Genomic DNA, 16,504 nt, shown 5'->3' with positions numbered 1-16,504 from the left:
TCATGTAGATTTCAGATGTTCAGTCTTTGTTGGCACTGTTATTAGTAATTGTTACCAGAATTGCTCAGAAAGTCAAAGTTACTGGCTGACTTCACAGATTGAGATCTGTACTGGTGTTCTGAGCTGGAGGACATGACGTTCACCCGTCTGTTCGCCTTTTACCAGAAGTCTGCATTCTGTGCAGTCAGTCAACTGTTTTCATCACCGTATCACCGGGAATGAAATCACCCACGACGTGAGTTTGATTTTATCCAACGAGTTGTTCAAGGCTTTTCAAACCTGAGAGGAGACTTTTCTGCCCGCTGAGGATAACCACGCAACATAAGGACTTTCGTCTGGTACTTTTTGTTATTTTGCTCTTTGAAGGAGGTTAAAATGTTTTGGTTTCCATTTTCATCCTTGTCGTTCTGCATTTCATCCTTTCCTGTTCGTCCTCCTTATCTCTCCCGTCTTCATGCCGCGGACACACTCGAGGGATCGGCACTCGTTTGACACACGGCGAGCCCCCGCATGGCTGCGGTGTAGCGTTCGTCAGCACAGTTTGAGGAGTTATGTAAACACTTAACATATACGTAGATGTGGTTACGCAACCCCGCCGAAGACGTTTTCCCACTGGATCCCCACTGTGTAGACACACACGCGCGCGCACGCGCACACACACACACAGTCTCCAGCCCTCATTCTGCTGCCAAGGGCTTCACATTTTTTTTTTGAGTCGCATATCTCCCAAGTACATGTTGTCTTGTTTTTGTAGAGAACTCAAAGGGAGCGTCCCTCCAAACAAATTAATGGCTTAGAAAAATATGCTGCGGGTGCTGTTTACTCCGTGACACTTGCTAACTCCGGATGATTCAGCGATTCATGGAGACACTTCATTACTTTCTCCCTCCACTCCGCTCGCATCTGTCATGACCGGGGTCGAGATCTCACCTGCCTTCACACGTCTGCTCTGTTGTGTTTTGATTCTCTGATCATCACTCCCAGTGCCAAGTTTGAGTCAGTCCCCTAGTGACTGCCGGTTCTCCACCTCTGTTTCACCTCGTGATAACATCTCAGAGAGCGTCATGAATACTGTAAGTGTGGTTTTTATTTATTTGGTGTCCAGGTTTCAGGTAACGTCTAATTACTTTGTGTGAAGCTGACATTAAGCTTCCATTCCAGTTATCTGGGAACTTGGAATCATGAGAATGCACTAGATTTACTAGAATGTAACGTCATACCCGCAGGCACAGCTGGAAGTATGAGCAATTAAAGTTTTCAGTGGCAAAAATAGAACATTCAGACACTATGAACTGCAAGTAGAATTTCAATCTGAGCTTCTCACAGTTCTCAAGTAACAGGAAATTCCGACTGTGGGGATTCAGGTCTCAATCCAGTTATATTTACATCTCCACAGACATCTTAGAATTCCCAGTTCAGATGACATCTGGAATGCCACAAGTGGTTTTCTTGTGATGTTTGTCCTCATAATTTTTTTTTTAATCATTTTTTTAAACTGTATTTCTTGTTTCCTCTGATGTTGATCTTTTCCAACAACAAAAAAAATGACTAAATACGTACATAGTTTTGTGGTTAAAGCAGTTCATAAATTGTTCCTGGTAAGGTGGCATTGTTGGGGAAAAAAACTGATCAAACTGGCATCAGAAACCCAACAGCAGTTGTTAAGCAGGAGCTTTTTTTTTTTAATTATTGTTACCTGCTAAGTACCAGGTGGAAAAAATGTTTTGGATGCATTTGGAATCTTTGTAGCATTGTGTAATCTGTCAAAGTGTCTGAGTTCTAATTAACCAATGGCATTTTTCTGACGGACTATTTTGACTGGATCCCTGCCAGACTGGTGCCGTCCTCATTGTTTGCACAGCACCCAAAGACATGCGCACGTCTGTTTGTTTTGCGAGATCCAGGAGAAGCTTCCAGCATCTTGGCTCCTCAGTGGAAAGTATTGAACAGTTATGCAACTTATTTTGTACATTTGCTCAAGTGCATTGTATAACCGGTCAGGTCATGAAGCGGATAGATTCTCCTCAAGATGCGTTCACAGATGTGTGTTTCGAAGTCTGTATTTCAGTCTGCGTTTGTGCGTTTTGACCTGAACAGATTCCAGACTGATGTATGAAACACAAGGTCACAGCTGCTCAGACGTGATGTTTTTCTATATTTAGCTCAAATTCCGGCTTCACTTTCAGCTCGACCCACCTCACATTTTCCTAAACTTAAACTCAGCGCCCCCCCAAAAAAGTGACAGTTACATAACAGTGACAGGACCAGAGGGTATAAATAGATGTACAATAGATGTGTATCATTGAGGTTTTGAAACCTGTTTTCGGCATGTTCACCTCAAACGCACTCACTCAGAATATATCCTGTCTGGTGTGTAACAAGATGAAGTGGTTCTCCTGGAAGCCGACTTGTATTTTCACTATTTCGTAATACTGCTGGAGTTATTCACATCACTTGAGAGTGTTATTCACGCTATGATCTTATTTTATTCAAAGAAGAAGTTTCACCTTGATCATCTCTGCAGTATTTCTCCCTTTGATGGACACTGTATTTCGCACAATTGCCTCGAGGAAAAAGTTAAAATTCAAGCACTAATTATATACGTGTATGATCCAGATTTGTAAATGTCAGAGTGACTTGAAATAGCTTTTTCCTGGATGTAGTGATCCCGATGCATTTCTTTGTCGAAAGCAAAATTGTTTGGTAAATGTTTGTGCTGTTTAGGTAACTTTAGCCCGTCTGCTAATGGCCTCTTCTGCTGCATCCTGCTCTCATTTTCATGTTATTTGCAGCAGAAGTATTATTCCATGAGAGGAAACAGGTGTGCCGCTGCACCTCATTATTGTCACTGTTGTCTCAGAGAGGGCTTTAAGCTTTTTCTCATGTTTGGACAAAGACTTTGTGCCAAAACTGAAACCAGCAGCAGAAGCACTGGCCCGCTGGTCTTTAATGAAAACAAGAAGAAGGATCAGCTCATGATGTGACTCGAGCACTGAAAACAGATTACACTGGAAAATATTGAGACATCACAAACATCTCAAAATCAGGTGTTTAAGGAACAGCAGAGGTCTCAGAGGAAATGCTCGCTCTCTCTTTCTCTTTCTCTCTCTCTCTCTCTCTCTCTCTCTCTCTCTCTCTCTGCATTTCAGGAACTGTTATGTAACTGTTCTGTAAGGTGGTGTTGGGAAAATGAGCTTGATGGAGTCGAGGATTGATTGTGTAAATCTGTGAACCTGTGTCCACTTCAGTGAAAATAAAATGAGCTCTCTCCTAATTCAGACAGGCAGCCTCTGATGGTCCTTCTTACATTAGTGAGAGGCAGAAGAAAGACGCCACAGCAAACTTAAAACCCCGAGTGACTTTCCAATATTTATCACTTGTCATGTGCTCATTTTATAGTATCAATAAAAAACGAGACACATTTTGGCTTGTCTTGTGACTGGACTTTTCAACAGAGTTGGATTAACACTTTCTTCTCTCTGAATCATGTAAATAACAAGAGATGTGTTTTATGTGTCTCATGGTTGCTGGAGCATGTGCTTTTATATAAGAAATAGCAGATTAGAAAAAAAAATACATTATGAGCAATCAACTCAAGCTTATGTTCCAAATAGGACATTTTCTCGAAACTCCTATAAACCTAATCACTAAAAAGTGATTATTACATGAACACATTACAGTCCTGCTGTTTTTGATCATTTGAGTAGTGTATTGCACTAATGTATACTTAATGACGTCCTTTCTCGAAGGTTGTTGGACGCAGCTTCTGCTTGCATACTAGAGGTTGTGTAAGAGTGTTTTTTTTAGCCACAGTTACAAAAGGGCACAAAAACTCTATATTCTACTGAGTAAATTTTAAGATAATTCACTGAATAGGAGTGAGCTTTGACCTCTTGTTTTCTAGCATTCAGCCTGAGGGGGGAAAACTACTGAGTGTTGGCTCCAAATTTACATTAGTTGTGGGAAGATTTCTTTGGAAAAATAAAAATAAGGGTGGTTTCATAATAGAGTCCTTAGACGTCATGCACAGGAATCACGACTGTCTCAGAAAAGAGTTCTGGCAATCCATCAATGTTTTATTTGGATCCAAACTGTGAAAAAGATAAAACCACTGCAAATGCTGGGGTGCACACATTATGCATCGGTCCGAATATAGCACAGTCTTGATTATTACATGACCCTTAGAATAAATGTTTCACTGTCTCAATCTAAATGATGATTAAGACGAATTAAAACAAATTAACAGCTATTAACATTTTTGTGATAGTACTTTCTTGTGTTTAACACAGCAACTTCAGCAAACCTCTCAAAAGTTTCCTAGTTCGATACATGCTGACATAAAAGAAAGCTGCATCATTGCTTGCAGACACCTCAAAGTCATGCTGTCAGGGTGAGTTTGTACAAAAATGCATAATGCAACAGTGATTGTAGCAGTTTTTGGACATTTCACTGGATTTTGCACCAGAAGGAATCATTAAAATTGACTTTATGTTAAAATAGTACTCATTTTCTGGAATAATTGTTTGGTTTTTGTAAAAACATGGACATTTTCATCACGTCCGCTTTGGCTACAAGAAAGAAAAGCATGAGGCACTGTTTTACCGGTTCGATTCCTGAACTAAAATATGTACAATATACACCCCTGCATTAAAGCCTTTAAACACCTTGTTAATTCCACCATGCAGCACCTGCAGCTGGTTTCTCATTTCACTTTTCTGATATTTTATCATCTGGTAAACACCTTCAGCACAGCCCAACATAGAGTACAACACACACCCACTTTATCAGAACAGTACAGGAATTAAGACTGGCTCATGCAATTTGGTTTTGGTCTAAAACATTCCAAAAACGTTGTTATTCTGCACTCTACTCCTCTCCCTAATTCGATAATCTCAACTATTGCAAAGACTTAGCTATAAAATGTTCTCCTGAGGCACTTAAGCTTCACTCTGGCAGTCTGGCTCATGCACTGTGGCGCTGAACCCATCTGGACGTCACCTGGAGGGGCTGGATGAAAGCGTGCGAATGTCCGCCTGGGTTTTAGAAAAGCGAGCCGAGCCGGTGTCATTAGCAGGCGGATCAAGACGTTTGTGATCGCATAGACGGACTGAAGGGGCGTTTTATGTAAGTTGTTTTTGAATTCACAGTGAGCTCATCTCCAGCGTCCGAGCTCCCAACATATTAGCGGTGTGTGTCTGTGTTCCCTCTTTCTCACATTGTATACACACACATACACAGATGTTCCAGGTGTCATCCAGTGACTGTGTCTTACCTGCATTTCTATTCATGTTGAAAATGAAAATTGTGTGTGTGTATGTGTGTGTGTGTGTGTGTTGGCTGTTTGTCCTCGTTTGTGCAGTCATCTCAGGCAGGTTGTTGGCCAGACTGACTGATGGGTGTGTGTGTGTGTTTGTTTTGGGTATTTTGGAATTGATTTGTATTCTTATGTGAGCACTTGTCCGTTGGTGTGTGTGTGTGTGTGTGTGTGTCTATGTGTGTGTGTGTGGTTGTATCCTGTCTTGTGTTTCATAAACCGTCCATATTTATGATCCAGCTCTTACATAAGCCTCAGATCTGGTTCAGTGTGTTTCTGGCAGAACAACTAAAAAAACAGAGAGAGGAGGAGGAGGAGAGCAGAAGACGGTGAAGAAGAGAGGTGAAAGTGAAGTATAGACAGATTGAGGGTAAATGAAACGGTGCAACAACCAAATGCACAAAAAAAAAAGAGAGAGAGAGGTGGAAATTAAAGCAGATGCGATGTGACGCAGTTTCTAACACGTCGCAATGAGATGTGCTTCAGTTCAGAGCTTCCTTCATGCAGTTTTCTTAAGTTGTAGTTTGAATCGATTAGAAAAGTTAACACCGCAGCTCAGAATGGAAATGTATTCAATGTGAGCATGAATTTTAAACAGGCAGGATTAGAGCCGTGTCAGAAGCTCAAGAAAGGCACTGTGTTAAAAAGTGAATAAATTGCAGTTGAATGTTGACAACACTTTTCTTTTACTCTTATCTTCCTCTCCCGTCACCGCTGACACTCTGACAAGTTTTCTTTTCCTTGATTGTTTATGACAACTAAAATAATCCAAAACCACAGATTAGGACCTTGCAGGATTCACTACAGTGACTCTCAGGACTTCCATCAGTCACAGAAACCATCATCTCACATCTGACAGATGCTTCTCAGCAGCATCAGAAACACACAGTAATATTGAAGAACTGCCAGATATTAAAGTTGAAACTCTGAACAACCGTAAAATCGAAGCGTCTGGAATAAAACAGCAGTCATGGCAGGCTATAAATATCTACACCATGCCAACACAAACATATCTCACTGAGGATACATTAGGTGCGGTTCTAGAACTGTCCTAGTTAAGAGTGCTCCACGTAGAAGAATGAATACATATCTAAAAGAAAAGAACTATTGAGTCAACTTTTTTATTGCAGTGAAAGTTCTGAAATGTGCTCAATTACAAAAGTAAAAAAACAAAAATGAATATTCATGCACGTCTATGAAAAGTTTTCATAAAGCTCAAAACTCAAGAACGAATACCTGAAAATGTAAGAATCTGGCTCAAACATGCATGAGCCTTCAAGTAAAACACCATGAAGTGAAACATTTGTTCGTACATAGCCAAAGTGTCAAAGTGCTTTTCCAGATATTTTTTAGTTTTTAGGGGAAATAAAATTATTGCACCCAAACTGAACAAGTGGAAACACCGCCAAGCCTTTCAAACTGGCTGTAAGGATTTTTTTCAGTTCAGCTGATTGTTCGTTAGCAGCCTCTTGTTCACTCGCAGTAATGGATAGGTGTGCAGATTCGAGAGTGATCATTTTCAGGAGCTCGTGGCGGCGACACGTCCAGGTCAGACCAGGCCGCCTAATTATTGTCATGATACAGTCATTTTCATCATCCGGGCTTTAATGAGTGTGTCCTCCATCTGCCTCTGCTTGAGCTATTAAAGCTCAAAGAACTGAGCTTTGTGAAGCTGTTCTGACTTTACAGGCGCGGCATTTTTCTCGAATGACCTCAAGCTTTGTACGTTTTGTACCATGACACCAGAGACTGAAGCTTCAGCATCAAAAATATGTTGGTGCTTCAGTGTTTTGTTCAGGAGTTTTGCTGTTGTTTCAAAGGTTTTCTTCTGCTTTGAAGAATAAATGTATGTAACCACTGACTTTTCTTGCCATGTTTGACTGATGGGGCATCTTGAAAAATTCTCATTTGGCAGATTAAAAAACGACCCTTTTGTTGGATTGAGGCTGATTAAAGTCTTTTTCTACCTTTAAATCGAGAGGAAATGCCAATCAGACGTAAACGTTTAACCACTCATTTCCTTCAGGATTGGTTTCAAAACGTGTTTAACTTACATATTGTGTTCTGCGTGCAGCTCTGACAAGTCTCTTAATTTTGATGTAATTTTCTAGTTTATTGATCACCCCCCCCCCATTCTTTCTCCTTCCTCTCACAGACCAGTCCCACAGCGCCCCCTTCAGCTCCGAGAATGAGGCTCAGGGCGGCGACCCGGCAGTGTGGCAGTGCAACCCTCCGCCATCTACCTCGCCGTCGGCGGAGACGGCGGCCCACCCTCCCTCGTCCCAGCCCGCGTCCAGACCCCACTCCAGGCCGGCAAGCCAAAGTCCCTCCCCTCCCTCCACCCTGACGGGAACCAAGAAGAGGAGCTCCAAGCCGGCACACATGAGACGCAACATCAGGTAGCCAAACCCGCCCACTTCCCTTCAGGCTCAGACGCGACCTTCCGACCCGCTGTCAAGGCTTCACAGTAGCTGCAGATGAACAGTTCAAGCTCTCACACAGAAGTTAGGACCTCTTGTCTCTTTTCCTTGAACATCAGCGGCTGTGAAATCCAGACTGCTGCAACTCGCACAAGTTGACAGGAGTCATTAATATAACATTTCAATGATGATTCACTGTGCAGCATCATGCCGTGACCTTCCACATCCCTTCCTTGATGCACCTCATACTACATCAGAGAACTAACATATGCAGATATTCAGGAATCAGATAATTCCTTTTATTGCTTACTCTACATTTATCTCTGCTGCAAGACTGTAAGCCAAATAATAAAAGAGTCTGACTCATTGCATGCCAAGCAGAAGCCAGTCAACCGTGAGATAAAAGGGATTACTGCACAATCCCCACGTTGGTGCTGACGGGCAGAATAAACCAACATTCACTCCGCTTATTCAACACTTATTGTGTTTCAAATAGCCATTGTTGGCTGGATAATGGGATTCTTCACATTTCTACTGTATATATATTTTCTTCTTCTTATCTCCACTCAACCTCAGATTTCACGCTAATTTCTAGGAACTGTGTCGCGGGCCAATTACCGTTGAAATCTGTCACTGATTGTACATATGCTCAGTCTGCAGTTTCATTCCTGCAAGCTGCCAATAAACACGATATCGCTTAGCCTCAAATATGGTGTTGCTTTTGCGTAACAGCATCTTTACTGAACGATGCCCTTAATTCTCTGCCTCGCTAATAAGATACGTAACTGTGTGTGAAGAGATTTGTTTGGAGTTATTTTATGTATTTGTCAACACAGACCAGTTTGTTTTTGTAGCCCTATTGTGTTATTAAGCCTTTTATATCTTGCCAATAGAAAGAGATGAAGTCTCTTAAAGGAAGTAAGTGTAGTTTAAAGAGTAAAAAGTCTTTTGAGGTCCATGTAAAAAAGAAAGGAGCAACTTAGTCATAATGTAACTTAATTACTGGAAGGCTTATCTGATTATTAGAAATCAGTGTTTACATACTGTAGGTGTTTATTCTGTGACCTTTTTCATTTGGGTGTAATGAGGTTTAGTTTATCTTCACGCAATTTTTCAATGATCTATGCGAGCCATTGACTAATTTTATCAGCCTGTTTTGATGTCAGGTGTGTTTCTTAGAGCTTTTTGTTGAAACTGGAACATTGCTAAACTTTCAAAAAAATATTAATGAGCTTGAAAAATGTCCAAAAATTAGTCTAAAGTTTCTCAAAATTATATATTTATAGCTGAGGTTAACTGACAGTTTCAAGACCTTTCGAACGTTTTTCTTTCGTGACAGATAGTCAAAACAATTCTCTCGCATGAGGGAATCGGTGTGTTCCCCTTGTTTGGTGTGATAGTGATTAATATCAAGATGTGTTTGTCTTTGTTTCTGTGCAGGAAGTTACTGAGGGAGCACCAGCTGGAGGCAGTGACCAAAGTGGCCCAGCAGGAGGAGCTGGAAAGAAGGCGACGTCTGGAGCAGCAGAGAAAGCAGGACTTCCCTGTCCCACTGCTGCCTGAGTACTCCAGTGGTGAGAGCCGGAACACACGCAAAGCTGGAGTTTCTCTTTCAAACAGTGAATTCAAAGTCGAGACGTCAAAAGAAACCGTTTTCTTCTGTCTCAACGTCGTGTCTTCAACATCTTTTTTCCCCCCCACTACGTCCCTCATTTCCTCTGCCTCTTGTCCTCTTCCCAGGCGATGTGGTGAAACATGTCACATCATCTTCATCATCGTCGTCGGTATCCGCGGCGTCGCAGCCGGCCGCGAAGTCGGGCCGGGAGGAGGTGATCTGTCTGGACTCCAGCACCGCCAGCGAGGACGACAGCAAGGCTAAAGTCCCCACCTCTACCGCCTCAGAGGAAACACACAAAAGAGGTCAGCACAAAACACACACACACACACCCTAAATGAGCTTTTAGCTCAAAAAAAAAATGAAAAGAAATAAAAAAAGACGCACTTTCTAAATTTGAAAATGTCTAATAAGTAAATTATCAACTGAAACAACCCAGGTTAGTCTGTTAATTACTTCCTCCTGAAATTGTGAACGCTTGAGAGTCGTCACCTTGAAGCTAATCAAGCTTTGGTTTGTTGATTTTTCTCTGTGAAAATAAAAGTGTATTAAAGAGGGTTTTTTTTCAGCAAGCATCTGTTTGTTTCAGTGAGAAAAAAAGGTTTTTAAGACTGATGAAACAACTAAATGAGCTCGCTCACGGAGCAAAGAAAAGAGGGAAAACAGAAAAAGACAAAAGAAATTCACCTTTCAAAGAATAGAAAACCTTCATGACCAAGAATATTGGTGAACAAACAGCAACATGTTGTTTTTTGCCAACAGCTCTGAATTCATGTATATTATTGAATGCTGGCAGAGCAGCTTCTCTCGGCCAGGCTCGACCTTTAACCTTTGATGATGAAAGTGGGCTAGTAGGTCATGAAGAGCAGATGACTGAGAACTGAGTGAGGAAGCTTTTTTTTTTTTTTATTTTTTTTTTAGCAGTGCATTCTGAGACATTCACGAAGCTATCGAGACCTAAATAAATCAGATGCTCGTTCTCCAGATGCTCCTCAGGTTTGATTGATGTCTGACCACACCTGAGGCAGGAAGACATGGAATTTTAATAAAAAACCGGAAGAAAATGAAGCGTTGCATCTTCGTGGTAACACGTTTAAGTCCAATTTCAGACGTGCAATCTTTAACACCAATGACTTGATCTGTTATCATGACTCCGTTTTCCCTTTTGAAGCGCTATGAGTGGAGCTGCAATGATAAAGTGAGACATTCAGCATCTGTTATTGAAGAGGTGCTACCACATGCTGCCTGTAAGCACTTTTGATAAAGATTTGAGCTGAATGAACATGAAGGCAGTCGAGATTAAGGTTAAAGGTTTCTTCTTCTACCGGTTTTTGGCGCCAACAGAACAAAAAATAGTCAAGTACAAAGAAGTACAAGTGCTTTATTACTCGCCACATCTGGTCCTCACCGAGGCAGTGACAGACCACATCGAATTATCACGTGGTCGCAGTAATTGGATGGCGTCTTGTGGAAAACTCACGTCTCTAAAGCAACAATCTCACAAAAGTTAAATAAAGAAGCTTTATCATTGCATTAAAAGAAATCTGCATTAGTTTGGACTTAAAGGTGAAAATAAACAAAATATACAGGAAGTGAAGGACACCCCAATATCTGTCGATATTTTACACTGAAGCCACCGTGCAGCAGATCAATTTGATGTTGAACGAAACTGTGTGGCTGTGTGATCATGAATGAAACTGAGAGATTTTAATTTTAGACTTTCTAAATCGAGAGCACACTTAAAAGGGACAAGGTTCAAAGAAAAACCATCTTCAACACGGGATCTGCTGGACAACTGCTGCGTGTTTGCTTTTCCCACAACATCCACAGCCAATGGAAATTTCTGACCAATCAGACAAAATTTGTTGGACGCCAACAGAGAAGAGTGTCGGAGAATGTGTTGAGCGTGAGCTGCAGGGAAAAAAAAATTCTCTGTAAATTTAGAGTAAAACTTTGTTCACCACACAGAAATGTTTATGAAACATTGTTACAGAAAGTCCTCGAAAAAAGTTGAAGCAACTGAGATTAGAAATCCCCTCATTTCCTGTTGTGTGCGCGTGTACGTGTGTGTGTGTGTGTGCGAGTGTGAGTGTGTGTGCGTGTGGAGGGAGTTTTTTGTAGATTAGCTGCCATCATGTGCATCAGAATATTTAAAACCTCCACAGGGTACATCATGTACCGTTCCCTCATTGCCCGAACCCACACACACACACACACACACACACACACACTCACACACACACACACACACTTGGAGTGAGCTGGGGAAAAGTTACATAGGATGGACAAATTAAAAGCTGTCTCAGGCAAAAGCGAAGGATCAAAAAACAAATGGGTGGAGGAGAGATGAAAAGAGAGTGTCCGCGGAGCAGATCAGAGTGGGTTTGTGGAGCAATAAAGCTGGCTAATCCTGGTTATGGGCCAGAACACACACGTATACGCACGCACGTAACGAACACGCACACACACATGCGCTCACACCACAGTGGCACAGTGACATTTCTAGTTGGGGTTGCATAACCAGTCTCCCCCTCCACTCTAATCCTACTTGTATAACCAGCCATTCACTGCGCTTATATAAGCTTTCTCTCTATCTTTTTCACGCACGCGCGCGCGCGCGCGCACACAGACACAGACACACACACACACACACACCACCTCTTTCCGTCGTGCCCTCACAGACTGCCAGCTTGTGTAACTTTCACCACTTGATACCGTTGACGTTGAAGTCCTTTTTTTTTTTTTTTTTTTAATCTGATATGGATTTCGGTCTTTTCCGTTGCGCGCGCGCACACACACACACACACACACACACACACACACACACACACACACATTCATCTTTGGAAGTCATTTTTATTATGAACAAAGAAAACTTTACTTTTGATTCATGTCTTTAAATACATTGCTTGAATAGAAGTCCAGTACTTTGTTTGCATCAAGTGAGCAGTGGCAAAAGCCAGTATTTTTCTACTCGCTGCAGAAAAAAAGAAAAGTGTTTGTTGAGACAGGAACTTTTTTAAAACTTCAAGAGTGAATGCTCTCACCCACACAAAAATGTTGACATTCAGCGAATAAAGTATGCCACTGCTAAACTTTAAATATGTGAATTTGATTGAAATATTTTCCAACAGTTTGGAAAGTCAAAGTTGGAATTTAGTTTCCCGCCATTTGAATCCAATTAAATGTCTTGATTCCAGACTCACTCGTTCGTTAGTAGTAATCTTATGGTCAGCCTCAGACTTCAATGTCCCTACCTTGTGTAACATGAAGAGCTTGCAATAATTAACACTCCTTTTAGTAAATGTATGAAAAACTTGATTGCAAAAAGTCCTGAGTACAACTTCCGCCATTTTTTAAAATTTACTACACAAGAATTGAGACATTTAAGGCCTTTTCTTATCTTAATTTTTGAGTCACAAGATTAAATCCAATAAGTCAAAATATCAGATTTTTCATGAAATACTTAAATTGCATTTTTTAAATAATTAAATTTAAAAAAGGATAAAAAGTTGGGATAAATTTTAAAGATCACGTTTGAACCTCTGCCGTGTCCGTCTAATGCTGCTCTCACTCTGCCCAGACATCATCGATCTGAGCTCAGGCGAAGACGACGCCATCGTTCACATCAGCAGCGAGTCCACCAACGAGGCGGAGGAGGCGGAGCCCAGCGGTGCGCACGACAACGACGCCCTCAACCAGCCGGACGCGCAGGGGAGAGTGCTGATCAACCTGAACCGTCCCGCTGAGGAGCAGGACATTTTCCTCTCGCCTCAGCTGGCGCGAGCAGTCAAACCTCACCAGGTACCGAATCTGATCAGCATTTATCCACCGATTCCACTGCTTTGCTCCCCGGTCCTGTCTCTTCACGCTCTGCTCCCTCTCTCTCTCTCTCCTCAGATCGGTGGAATCCGCTTTCTGTACGACAACCTGGTGGAGTCGGTGGAGAGGTTCAGCAGCAGCAGCGGCTTCGGCTGCATCCTGGCTCACAGCATGGGCCTGGGAAAAACGCTCCAGGTCATCTCCTTCATCGACGTCCTGTTCCGACACACCCGGGCTCACACCGTACTCGCCATTGTCCCGGTAAGCACGCATTAATCGCACACGGAGATGCCTGGAGATGGGGATGGACACACAAAGAGTGTTCCAACGGTTTAGTTTGGTGAGTTTTAGTGATCGATTTTCATCTGGAATTGCAGGTGAACACATTGCAAAACTGGTTGGCAGAGTTCAACACGTGGGTCCCGCCCCCCGAGGCGTTGCCCCCGGATACCGATCCCGCACTGGTGACGCCGCGCACGTTCAAGGTGCACATCCTCAACGATGAGCACAAGTGAGTGTTTCGGACTCTTTTCTTCCTCTTGCACACACACACACACACACACACACACACACACACACACACACACACACACACACACACTCACAGATCAGGACCAGACAGGAAATGTTCCATCTGTCTTAAAAAAAAAAAAAAGACTGAGCTGACCTTGTGGTCCAACTCTGTGCTTAATCCCCATCTGTCTCAGCTTCCTTACGACTCTCCAGCACTGTATTCCAAAACAGCTGCTTCAACTGGAAACTTTTCCACGTGTGTGTGTGTGTGTGTGTGTGTGTGTGTGTGTGTGTGTGTGTGGAGGGTGTATGAATGGAAGGAATGCTGCAATTTGAGCATGTAGATGCATGATCCAGCGTGAGAGTGACACAGTAACCTCATTTCCCCAGTCTGTTTAGCTCAAATACGTCAAGCTAGCATGACTTCATGTGCTCAAGAAAGAACAGGAGTGAGCCTTTTGCTTCTACAGTTAAACGCCATAAAGCGACTGATCATTCTGTAATTGTCAAAATTATCTGTACTGTTTTGCTCTATTTACAATACGTCTTCTCTTGTTCGCATTTAATTGTCTTTACTTTTACTCAAATATTCATTCAGTCTTAGTTTCACTTGGTGCTCATGACATTTCTTCTTATGAAACCCAGGAACACGGCGACCAGAGCCAAGGTGGTGGAGGACTGGGCTCGGGACGGCGGCGTGCTGCTCATGGGTTACGAGATGTACCGCCTTCTGTCCCTGAAGAAGAGCTTTGTGGCCGGAAGGAAGAAGAAGAGCAAGAAAACAGCAGGACCCGTCGTCATCGACCTGGATGAAGAGGACAGGCAGCAGGAGCTACTGAAAGGTCGGTCACGCCGGGAGCCGGAGGTAATAGGGGGAAGTAGATGGACAAAGGGAAGGAAATGACATTTTCGTAGATCCAGCTGGGATTTTGCGATGATTAAATAAAGGTAGATAAATACATGAAATAAATTATATAATCCAATCCGCTCTTCCAGGTATTGAGAAGGCCTTGGCCAGGCCCGGTCCAGACGTGGTCATCTGTGACGAAGGACACCGCATCAAGAACTGCCACGCCAGCACGTCCCAGGCCCTGAAGAACATCCGCACCCGCCGCCGCGTGGTTCTCACCGGCTACCCCCTCCAGAACAACCTCATCGAGTACTGGTGCATGGTGGACTTTGTCCGACCCGACTTCCTTGGTACGGATTAGGATTTTATTGTTGGCCCGCTACAACACGCCGAGATTAAAGTAGGATTTTTTTTTGCATCTTCCTGATACATGATCTCGCGTTGGCTTTCACAGGCACTCGTCAGGAGTTCAGTAACATGTTTGAACGTCCCATTCTGAACGGGCAGTGTGTGGACAGCACGCCTCAGGACATCCAGCTCATGAGGTACAGGAGTCACGTCCTGCACAGCCTGCTGGAAGGCTTTGTACAGAGGTGAGAGTCCACAGTGGCAGGCAGGATTTCCGCCAAACCTCACTCGAATTTGCAAATTCTGACTTCTGCTGATCTCGTTTGCAGGCGTGGTCACGACGTCCTGAGGGACCAGCTGCCTTCCAAGGAGGAGCATGTCATCTTAGTGCGTCTGTCGCCCCTGCAGAGGGCGCTCTACACCGAGTTTATGAACCGCTTCAGAGAAGCAGGGAACACAGGGTGGCTCAGCCTCAACCCGCTGAAGGCTTTTTGTGTCTGTTGCAAGGTGTGGACCGACCAGATCTCTCTTTAATGTCTTGCAAAAATAAGAAAACGATATTTAATATCAACATCCTGAACTTAAGTTCTACTACAATTACTTCTTTTTCCTAGATTTGGAACCATCCAGATGTGCTGTTCGAGGCCTTACAGAAGGAAAACCTTGCCAGTGAGCAGGACTTGGACCTTGATGACCTTACCTCCGCAGGACAAACCCGATGCCCCACAGCACCCAATCAGAAGTCTAAGAACCTGGACAATCCCATCCCCATTGGCGGCCTGAGTCTGAACCAGCTACAGGAGAAAGCCAACCAGGTCATCACCTACGAATGGGTACGTCCGTGGGCTTGAAGCTACTTCTGTGTAACCTCACTCTAATGTCCGCCTGTTGAGCCGATCTAGGAGCGGTGTAACCAGACTCTGTTCTCTCTCCAGGCAAAAGATATCATGTGTGACTACAAGCCCGGCCTCCTGGAGAACTCAGCAAAGATGGTGCTGCTGTTCCACCTGATCGAGGAGAGCGTCCGCAAGGGAGACAAAATCCTGGTTTTCAGGTAAAAGATCAGCTGCCATTATGTCCCTTCATAATTTTGTGAAAGTAAACAGTTTTTTTTCTCGTCTTGAATACTACTTCGAGTTTGCATCCTTGAAGGTTTAATCTCTTCAACTTCTCCCTCCTGCAGTCAGAGTTTGTCCACGCTGACGGTCATTGAAGATTTCTTAGCAAAGAGACCAGTTCCGCCATCACCCAATGCACCCAGCAAGGACAGAATGAACCAGAACTGGGTCCGCAATCTCAACTACTACAGTAAGTGATCTGTGCTTCTGATCTAAGTGAGTGTGTCTTGTTGACTGAGTAATTAGACATTTACAAGCCTTCTGTTCAGTCAATGAATCCCATTGATAAAGGGGATAAAGAGTGACTCATTAAATTAGTTGTGTTGCCTACATTAATTAAATACAGATTTTCATTTGATACATAATTTCTGCTGACTGCTTGTCTGCCAGTCAGAGACCAATAATTGACCACGTGTGATCATCAGCTGTTAAAAATGCTTGTTTGCTCCAAGGGCTCTGTAAATCGAGTGATCCTGTACAATCTGGAACTCTGACATTGATATA

The 16,504-nt window shown here is 43.0% G+C and overlaps 1 protein-coding gene across 3 annotated transcripts in view; it reads left to right on the top strand.

Annotated features, from left to right (window-relative positions):
• LOC115407889 (helicase ARIP4-like) overlaps window positions 1-16,504 on the top strand; it is a 76,013-nt gene that overhangs the window by 53,442 nt on the left and 6,067 nt on the right. For all 3 annotated transcript variants that reach the window (XM_030118453.1, XM_030118455.1, XM_030118454.1), the window contains 13 exons: window positions 7,470-7,713; window positions 9,175-9,308; window positions 9,475-9,654; window positions 12,933-13,153; window positions 13,250-13,432; window positions 13,549-13,682; window positions 14,330-14,526; window positions 14,681-14,884; window positions 14,989-15,127; window positions 15,212-15,389; window positions 15,497-15,715; window positions 15,818-15,936; window positions 16,066-16,190. In XM_030118453.1, coding sequence (XP_029974313.1) covers window positions 7,470-7,713; window positions 9,175-9,308; window positions 9,475-9,654; window positions 12,933-13,153; window positions 13,250-13,432; window positions 13,549-13,682; window positions 14,330-14,526; window positions 14,681-14,884; window positions 14,989-15,127; window positions 15,212-15,389; window positions 15,497-15,715; window positions 15,818-15,936; window positions 16,066-16,190 — 2,277 coding nt within the window. The remainder of the gene's footprint in view (window positions 1-7,469; window positions 7,714-9,174; window positions 9,309-9,474; window positions 9,655-12,932; window positions 13,154-13,249; window positions 13,433-13,548; window positions 13,683-14,329; window positions 14,527-14,680; window positions 14,885-14,988; window positions 15,128-15,211; window positions 15,390-15,496; window positions 15,716-15,817; window positions 15,937-16,065; window positions 16,191-16,504) is intronic.

This window comes from Salarias fasciatus, chromosome 20, assembly GCF_902148845.1.
Source record: "Salarias fasciatus chromosome 20, fSalaFa1.1, whole genome shotgun sequence".
Taxonomy (NCBI): Eukaryota; Metazoa; Chordata; class Actinopteri; order Blenniiformes; family Blenniidae; genus Salarias; species Salarias fasciatus.
The sequence above is the reverse complement of the archived record's forward strand: the minus strand, read 5'-3'. Positions and strand labels throughout refer to the sequence as shown.